Source organism: Pollicipes pollicipes, unplaced genomic scaffold (genome assembly GCF_011947565.3).
Source record: "Pollicipes pollicipes isolate AB1234 unplaced genomic scaffold, Ppol_2.1 Scaffold_4740;HRSCAF=5597_pilon_pilon_pilon, whole genome shotgun sequence".
In the NCBI taxonomy this organism is placed as follows: Eukaryota; Metazoa; Arthropoda; class Thecostraca; order Pollicipedomorpha; family Pollicipedidae; genus Pollicipes; species Pollicipes pollicipes.
Genome location: NW_023596545.1, coordinates 787,696 through 797,453, shown reverse-complemented (window position 1 = coordinate 797,453; position 9,758 = coordinate 787,696). Strand labels below are relative to the sequence as shown.

The 9,758-nt window shown below is 49.6% G+C and overlaps 1 protein-coding gene across 1 annotated transcript; it reads left to right on the top strand.

The window, feature by feature from the left end:
• The first annotated feature begins 6,330 nt into the window (after positions 1-6,330).
• Positions 6,331-9,758, top strand: LOC119098589 (rRNA-processing protein UTP23 homolog). The gene is made up of 5 exons (XM_037221556.1): positions 6,331-6,550; positions 6,932-7,028; positions 7,420-7,543; positions 8,320-8,469; positions 9,140-9,758. Exons 1-5 carry the CDS (start codon positions 6,431-6,433, stop codon positions 9,414-9,416), a joined length of 768 nt encoding a protein of 255 aa, XP_037077451.1. The 5' UTR covers positions 6,331-6,430; the 3' UTR covers positions 9,417-9,758.

Below are 9,758 nucleotides of genomic sequence, written 5' to 3'. Positions count from 1 at the left end.
TGGATCTGGAGGACCTGCAGGCTTTCGTTCGTCGGGTTGTCTGGCTTGCCCAGACACTGGCCTGGGCTGAGAAAGCTGTGTCAGGCTCCGGTCGGACGGCGCGGCTTTGCTTATTGGCAACCATCATCGGAGATGGCGCCACCAACAGCACTCACATCCTCCACCGCGCCTCCAATGCGTCAGGCGCCCTGTCGGTGGCACCAAAAACTCGGATCTACGAGAAAAGGGCGTTTAAGAGAGAGGCACTCGTGTAGGCTGCGCGTGGGCTGATATTTGGGCTCCATTTGGGACCCAGATGGGCTGCCATACGCTACCACACTTGGTACAGGTGCATTAGGTCTGCTACCTTGTGCTCCTACGTTGGATTTTTCCTTATCGTGTACAAGTGAGTATATAACAAAGGAGAACAGCACGAGTTGGGGTTCATATGGGATGCATGTGGGCAAGTCGGGCTCATATCAACATGGGCTGCGGGTGGGCTGATCTTCGGGCTTCATGTCGGACCCAGATGTGCTCGCCGTATGCTGACATCTCTTATAGCGATGCATCAATTTTCGGACTTTGCCCTCCAAAAGTTGGATATTTTCTGATTGCGTGCAAGCTAGGTTGCAACAAGGGTGAGCGGCATAGACTCAGATCCAAACGCGCCGCAGGTGGGTTCGCTGGCCACATGCCAGCATCGGATGTAAGCTGGCTGGTGCCTCAGCCCCATGTGGGACCCAGATTGGCGGCCCATATGCTATTATATTGACTATGTGCGTAATAATTTTCGTACTGTGCGCTTCCCGGTTCGGTTTTACCATGTCACGCACCAATAAGAGGGACTGCTGGCACGGATCTCATCCAGATGGACTGCGCGTGGGCGAAATTAGCCTACGTCAACATTAACCGATTCACTGTCACGTCACTTGAGGCAGTTGGTGTCTTCCGTGCTGGAAGTTTGCATGCTGAGGGCATGGAGTGAGCCCTCTTATTGCGTTTCACCGGTTGGTGGATCATTGCTCGCGTTTGGACCTCCCCGGGTAATTACGGACGTCCCGCTGGCCGGCAGCCCGCTGAGATCTCAGCAGTGGCGAGTGGGAGTTTCGCATGACTGACCCGCTGACCGGCAGCACCGAGCACACCGCTAACCGCTTTCTTCTATAACATTGGTCAGAGTTTTTGGCGGCTGCATGCAACTGATCAGATACAGTTCCTTTAAACCGCTCGGTGATAAAAGAGCACAGACCCAGGGGGTCATGCTTGAGCTTATCGGCAGCTTCAGTGTCAGAAGTCCGACATGGGCGACTCCACGCAATATTTCATTATTTGGAAGCTTATATTTCAGTTACCAACCGTCTGTAAAAACCTTCAGCATGTGGAGAGTTGTACGTTCGTAGCATCGGTGGTTGGATGGTGCGATTGGCTAGTCAGCTCTTGACAGCATTCGATTGGGGGCTGTGTCTCGTCAATGTAATAAGCCTGGAACCAGTGCTCCCTGCTGACAAAGGCTGTCTGATCATTTAATTCTTCACGATTTAGCTGTACCACTAGTTTTTATGAGCTAACCGATATATTTGTGTGCAACGGCATTTGTAAGCCAGGGGAGTATTCGGATGCCGCATCGCATTGCGTCGTTTCACCTTCGCCCCAAATTCGCCGTTTTGCATGACGATGGGGAGCGGTCGATGTGACACCGCGGAAAATCCAGCGGGTTGACCCCAACTCTCCTAACCTCAGCGGATTGATCAATCTCACGATTGGTAGCCAATCTGATTTCTCTTGGTCCACATCTTACCTACTAGGACAGATCAAATGTCAATTTTACCTTAGAACGACGTTCTTCTTTGCATACTCATATCCGCATAACAATGCAGCTTACCAGCATAAAACTTACACAAACGCTGCTTTCCTTTCATTTTGACTGCCATGAAATATATATATATATATATATATATATATATATATATATATATATATATGGATATTCATAAAAACATTGCATGCGTTTTGATCATACGTTTATCGTGCACGGCTCTGCTGACGTAGCAGTGTTGACCGCCGTGCGCCATCGGCGGATCCGTCGGTTGCCACCCGCCGCCCGCACCGGCCGTAGATCATCACACAGTATTCCGACAAAAACTTTGCTTTTCAGAAATCAGACTGATAGTGAAACGTTTTTGGTGTCAAAACACACACATCGAATCGCCCTAGGCTTGATAAGCATTCGGCGCGATTGCACGTTCCAGAGAGATATCCTCAGAATCTTCGGGAGGGGCTAGCGTATGTCACCCTCCCCCTTAGCAGGGGAAGAGTTAAAGCATGTAACTATGAATCCATATGAAACTGAGATCCTACGTACGACATGGACGTGTCAAAAGTGCTTTATGGGTAGTTACTAAGCAGCATGATTCAAAGAAAAGAAAAAGGGATGATAGGCCATGGCTTGAAGCGTTTGCCTCTTAACTGCTGTATGTCGTTCTGAAAAGGTGCTGGTGCATTATTATAGGCTTAGACCTAAACGTTCGACATTGCCTTGCAACTAGAAGCCATTCTTCATCAAAGGGTCCATTGCAGATGGCGCTAAAGCCATTACATTTAAAAAATGACCCGCAAAGTCAGTGTGAAAATATATGGCATCGGTTGCCACCTCCAAACGGTTGCCTGTAGTTCATTTAGCGCATGCTTTCAATTCGTCGCATTCGTCGCATTTACGTACAATCCACTCCCAGCAGGGTGTTTAGTTTATGTTTATACACAATCTCTCTTCACGTAGCACGCCTCTTTTCGCATATATATTACGTTATCTACGCTATGAATATTTGTTGAACATTATTATCCAGCGCAGGTCTGAGAAACGTTGCACATGCATAAGACAGTGTCGATAGCTTTACTCCTCTCAAATGACCATGAGAAAGGAAAGAAGATGCGTGAAAACTTTGTAGCGTATCCATTATTAATAAAGAATGCACTGTGGCTGAAATGCAGGCAAGTACAGACCCTATAACATTTTTAGAACTCAATCATACCCTGAGCACAGGGCCACCCAGAAAGGAAAATTAGTGAGCCCATTCTTAAAAAAATTCGGCGACCAGACCTAAACGTGCAGGGCTCATCATGGCAGATTATGCGAATGTGATAAGTGTTTTAATGTGTAATGCCCGCAAGGTTGAAATTGTTTGAATGTATAACTGGTACATGATACGTGGTACCTGATGTCCGTACTTTGATGAACCAGCCTATGCCCCTGAGGAGCTCAGATGTGTGAATATTTGCTTACAAACACATTACTATCATTTCCACTTACCCCGGAGAGGTTGGCGCGTAGGGAGGACGGCTCCTGGAAGTGTTTTCGCGTGCTGGGCGCACCCGTGGGTGTGCGTTGTACGAAATCATTTCCATGTCGTGCATTTTGCTTCCGTGTGGCAAGATTCCTTTTAATGATTTGGTGTGTTTGATACGCCCGGCACACTCGCAGGGCCGTGCTGTGCGGTGCACCGATGCTGAATAGAAGGCGAAAATCCCTCCAGCGTAGTGCATCTTTTCCCACTCAGTGGCGTGGAAACCCGTTCCCCTAGTTAAATGACGTCGGTTCCCGTCACTGTGTAGAGCATCATGTGAAGTTAATTATGTATGGGCAAGAAATTCCCCCCTCCCCGCTCATTGAAAAAGTCTTAGGCGAGACCCTGGACCTGCATGGCTTCTTACATATGCTGCAATATATTCGCGACATTTCATCACCTATTTCTCCTGATGTGTTTGCTTGCAATATGCGAGCGACGCGCTATTGATCTTTTTCAGATTACGTCCCTTTGCGTGTTTTTCCGGCAGAGCAAGGTTCGCTGTTGCGGATTTCGAGGGAGGAGGGATGGGCATCAGCCCCAGCCCGTGGTTAGATGGAGAAACGCTTCACTGTTGTTCTGCTGAGATATTGCTGAGAACTGCAGCTGCTCTGCTCTGGAACACTGATTGAAGACTGTTCCTGGTCGCCCGGAAGCAGTATGTCTGCCGGCAAGCTGACACAGCAATCAGACACTTCCGTCAAAGACAACTGGTGCTGCTCCAGAATCATCATGCTTGGGAAAGCAGGTATTGCACCATATGAGTTTGTAATGTTCAGCTCGTACTTCACATACAATTCTGCCAAAATTTACAGCGCGGATTTCCTTGCCACGAGTATTGGTTATTCCACAAGATGAATATGGCGAGGACAAACCCATTTTATCTATTTCATTTCTCTCAGCACTTTCACTGGCAACAATTGGCAAACCAAGTTTTGGAATCGTGACATAAAAAAGAAGTGGCAGAATTCCTTTTGAAAGTGGCTGCCTGTGTTTTCCTGGAGTTCGCTATTATATTATCTATTTCAGACATGTTCAACGAAGGCACCTATTAATCATTGCCGACGGCCTTTGTTGCCATCAGCCGCAAGCCATCCATTGTGGGAGCAAAGAGCGAGTGCCTCAAATGACCCAAACTCATCCTGTAATGAGTGAATTGATCGGAAAATAGCCGCTCTAAAAAATGATTATCGAAACAGTACCGTATTCCCGTGTAGACAGCTGACAGCCACTACGCTCCAGTTTCTCTAAAAATGACTGATAAGCTTGGCAGCAGCGTCCTGGCAAAATAAAATGCGACACATCACTTCTTATTCACATAATACGTTTCGCTTGCTTACGCTGATAAATGGCACCATTTAGAGTTTTATGTCGTTATGGTGACCGCAGGAAGACAAGTCAAGTCGGTTTTCATGCGAGTACTCCATGTAAGTGACTTCTCGCTAAGTTTTTCCATACGTGTTCTCCGAGGGAGTGCATGTGTAGTGCATTTCTGCACTGCCGTTCGACATGGATGCTCTCATTATTTCAACCTCGGTAAACGATTTAACAAAGATCAGTTCTTTCAGTACCAACACAGGTGTGCGCGAATAATCACCCACACTCAGGCCGTGGGCAGTGATCTCAGGTACCGAATATCGCCATTTTCAGGTGCCATCCTGCGCAACACACCGCGCTACGGTGTCTCCCGCAACAAAACGGAAATAGGTACCAGGAAAATGGTTTCGGCGGGAGGGACTGTGACGACGGCAGGAAACATCGCGCAGACGACGGCGACAACGACGACACCTAGCATCTGTTGAATGGTTTAGTGATTGTCGCATCGGGCATGATAACAGGGAAGTGTATGTTTTGCATAAGGGTGCTGTTGTCGAGGGATAAACTTTGACCTGGCTTATTATCGATGACATGAAGCAGTCTGCCTGGAATTACGGCGGTCTATCAATCAGATGGAATTCGAAATGGCAGATCGGTGAACCCCAACTGGGGCCCACTGAGATTGTTAAAAAGACCCCATCTGGGTCAGGTACACGGGTCCCTTCTGGGTTGGCTACATGGGTCCCAGCTGGATTGGCCCGTGTGAGTCCCAGCTGAGTTACCCAGGTGGGTCCCACCTTGGCTGCTCGGGTGGGTCCCATGTGTGTCCCAGCTAAGCCCCACAAGGGCCCCACATGGGCTTCCATGTGGAACCCAGTTGGTTGCCCATGACATGCCCGCATGGGCCCGAGGTAGCAAACCCAGGTGGGCCCTATTCGTTTGCCCATCTCGGACCCACATGGGCCCCGGTTGTAAACGTTGGATGGGCCCCATGTGTGCCCCAGTTAGGCCCCACATGAGCCCAAAAAGGGTCACCCATATGGGACCCAGATGTCTGCCCATGACATGCCCACATGGGATCAAAGTTGACAGCCCAGGTGGGCCCCATATGACTGTCCAATTGGGGCCCCTATGGATCCCAGTTGGAAATGCTGGCAGGGTAAGTAGTCTTGTATGATTTTTGTCACCATTACCATCTAAAGGCCCAAAAGGTTGCTGACCTGAAATGAGCATGTGACCTTTTCCTGAGAACAGGTATCTACGTTCTGGGAGCACTTTGGGGACGAGCCTGGAGTTTGAACTTGTTTTACATTATTTGACCAAACATTCATAAACCGGAGAGCGCAAACCTTGACCTAAGGGAGTTTATGTACAGGCCAAATACTCTGGTGAATTTAGTGTCTACTCATCCTAGTTCCTGAGATCTCGGGGTGGGGGGGATCAAATTGACCCTCACCCGAGCGAGGGGCATCAAACTGGCCACCTGGGCGCGGGTGAATATGGTTCGACTGTTTTTGTCCGGAATTTTTTGTTTGAATTCCTTTCATTCAGTTTTTCATTGTTTTTTTAATGCAAAAAATGGATGTAGCACGAGATGACGGACGTCTGAGATATGAGCCGAGCATTCAAAAACAGCGGTGGGCCTCCGAAGGAGTAACTCAATGACGTCATTCAGCGGCACGCGCAGAGCGAAAAAACGTTTCGTGACAACCACATATACAAGAACTTGGCGTGGTGGTCAAAGTTGTCAAAATCGCGTCGGTGCGTGCGTGGGGGAGGTGTAGAGTTTGGTCATGAAGATACAGCGACAGAAAAAGCTGAAGAAGCGTCTTGAATTTTTCAAGAATAATTTTGGATTTAACACTCCTTACAGCTTGATCGTCGATGGAACATTCTGTTTCGCGGCATTGTCGGTAAGCTGCGTGATTGATATGCGTTTTCGGTTTACTGCGTTCACGACCTATGCATTTTTTGCTATTTTCTGACAGTCGTTGATATGGTGCTCTGGAAGGGGTCAGATTAAATGCATAGTTTTAATGTTGTGGTGTGGGATTGGGGGCTGAGTTTTAATAAGTATCATCAAAGTTTTGGTCAACAGGTGTGTTATCAGTGCAGGCATTCTACATCTTTTTATGAGATGCCACCAGTGCCCCTGATATTAGCATTCAGAGATTCCTTTTACAGAAGGGAAAGTAATAGTCCATTGACATGCCAATGGGTTCAATGTGTAAGCACCCCAAGCCATAAATCAATGTCCATTGACAGCCGTGATGGCAGCATACATTCTCCCACAGCACAAGGTCAATATAAGAGAGCAAATCCCAAAGATCCTGGAAGATAATGTCAAGATTCTTACTACCCCATGCATTGTCACTGAAACAGAAAAGATGGGTAAGAAGAGTCAATGCATGTAGTAGAAGTTTGTAGCTTGATGGCATGATTAAGAAGTGCTCAATCAAGTATGTTTTTTGCAATATTTGATAACAGGTTATGATACTACAAGGAATAATTCAGTCCCAAATTCACCAAGAGGAACTGGTCACATTGGGATGTTTGAAACCTGATGTGCCGAAAGGCATCTCTAAAAAGCATTTTGCTATTGTAAGGATATGAGCTATTCAGTACCAAGCTGATGTTTATTAGCCATTCACGTGTAGCCCATAAAAGGTTTACTGTTTATGCCTGCCAATGCATCAATGACAACAGTTTATGGCTGTGATGTATACCATTGTTTCACCTTATGGCAATTACAGATCATGATTGCCTATGTCTTATATTCCAGGTCCTGCACTGTATGGAGCATTCACCATAGTGAAACAGTTTGCCCACCACCAGTGTGGACATGATGTTGCTGTCAATGGAGCAAAGTGTGTTCGCAGCATGGTGAAGGGAGGCAATAAGTCTAAGTAAGTTGGTGTGCACACATTACATGTCTGCAGCAATGTGTACACAATGGTATTGTTTTATGAATTTGGCAAATGGTGCCTGGTTGTGAAATGGTGTTTGAATGGTAAATAGTTTGCATAGAGATGCAGGAAGCTTATATTTATTTTCAGATTATTTTTACCTATATTTTTCTGAACTGGACATGTTAATGAGATTTATCCACGTCTCTGCAACAAATCAGTTTCCCCTTTAAGACCACATTGCCAACCTCACCATTCAAAGCATCAAAATATTGCAGGGTCATTGATGGGATGCTCAGGCAAGGTCAAGGCCCTGGTCAGTGACTTCATGTGCTGACATATACCCAGTCCCCTTCAGATTTCCCCCCAAAAATGTGCTGAAGTTAATCTGTAATGACTATGCTTAACCATGATATACCTATGTTGGATTGGAGGTGCTGCCAGTTAAGCAATTTGGCCAAAGTGACATTTCACTTTTTATAATTCCTTGATACATGGGCGGCTGCAAAGGTGAATGCCACTCTAAAACTTTGATTTTTTTGTGCCTGAGTGAAATCACTTGATTCATGCCCCGACCCATGATGTGTCAGGGCATGGATGGTCCATGATGTAGATATTCATTTGGCACTGTGCTGATCCTTTTTTCTTAAACATGCTGGTGATAATTATTCTGTATAATGAGTATATTCAGGTGGCATGGGTGGTGGTGGTGTCATCATCAGTCTTGGGTATCCCAGCCGTCACTCAGGTGACAGCGTCACCCTGTGTCGGCACAGGTACGCAGTGGCCACACAGGACCAGGCGCTGCGTGCGCAGCTGCGCACCATGCCCGGCGTACCGATCCTCTACCTACACAACTCGGCGCCCACGCTGGAGAAGCCACCGGAGGTCAGCACGGAGCGCGCCGGACGCCGCGAGGCCGACAGGTGAGGCGCGCACGCTGACCCGCCCCGGGCGTGCGCGTGGGGAGGCGGCCGGCGGCGCATCAGGCGACGGACGAGGCAGACCCGCCGCCCTGACTGGCTGCGGATCAGGGGCGTCGGCGAAACGGCCGCCTGGCGCACGCCTCGGCACAGGTGGTTTGCCGCGACGGTCTGCCGGTCAGGGGGCGCCAGCAAGACGGCCGCCTCGCGCACGCCTCGGGCTAGTCGGACGACCCAAGGTCATAAGATGGCTACTGCCATGTACGAGGCATGTGGGTGTATTTTTCCTGCTATGACATCGCGGCTTATGGTTCACGGCCTACTGTCCCTCCCCTTGCTCAAAATCGTCCACTCAATGTCGAACCAAAAGGTAGTCAACCCAGCATCGAATCGCCTCATGCTAGACAAATGGGCTGGGCAGGTCAGATGCTTTGGTTCGGGGTTGAAGGCTAACGGGTTATTGCCAACGAATTGTGTGCGGATGCCCATGGAGTGCCAGGATTCTCGTAGCATGGATGTATGTTTACATCCCGGACACCCTGCTGGATGAATTTCGGAACGCCGGCAGGCGTGCCTTGCCTCATAAGCGGTGGACACGGCGACGCCGCTTGCTGGTGCCGTAGGTGTGAGCCATCTATGTTGTATTGTACGCGGCTCCTGTCCGGTGTTGCAGGGTGGGCCTGTCGGAGGACCAGCGCCAGACCATCGCGTCACTGAAGCGGCGCCTGCTCGGCGAGACGGAGCCGACGCTGCGCCGCAGCCGGAAGACGGCGAAGGGCGCCAATCCGCTGTCCCGGCGCCGGAAGCAGGCCGCACCGGCACCCGAGCCGGCCGAGGAGGCGACGGCCGGCCGCAGCCGGCGCCGCCGGCGGGTCCGGGTCCACGTGGCAGCGCACGTCAAGGAGGAGTTGGCGCGCCGCCGGTCGCCAACAGTCGGCGGCCCGACGTAAGGGGCCGACCGTCGCGCCGAGCCGAGCTCGACCGGCGGGCGGTGTGGCGTTCTGGAACTTGATCGCCGGTGCCGGCGTTGGTGATAACAGCGGGTGTTGTTTGTAGATGGCCCGCATTGTGCGTCACGACAGGCGTGGTCGCTGGTCTCAGCTGCCTTGAGTGGTCAGGCATGGTGGGGAGGCGGCTCGGCCGACCATGTTGTCGTGGACACATGCTTTTGTATGTTTACAGGATGGGGATGTGAGGGTAGGGCTTCCGGCAATAACTTGCCCTTCGTGCCATGCTGCCCTTTGCTACTGCGCCGCCACATTCGACTGCGCAATATATTGCTGCAATCCTCA

What these genes read in the sequence shown, in the direction of transcription:
- LOC119098589 (XM_037221556.1), top strand. Translation starts at nt 6,431, where the DNA reads ATGAAGATACAGCGACAGAAAAAGCTGAAGAAGCGTCTTGAATTTTTC. An exon ending in CACTGAAACAGAAAAGATGG is followed by an intron (nt 7,029 to 7,419) that starts GTAAGAAGAGTC and finishes CTTATATTCCAG; the next exon opens with GTCCTGCACTGTATGGAGCA. An exon ending in AAGGGAGGCAATAAGTCTAA is followed by an intron (nt 7,544 to 8,319) that starts GTAAGTTGGTGT and finishes GTGTCGGCACAG; the next exon opens with GTACGCAGTGGCCACACAGG.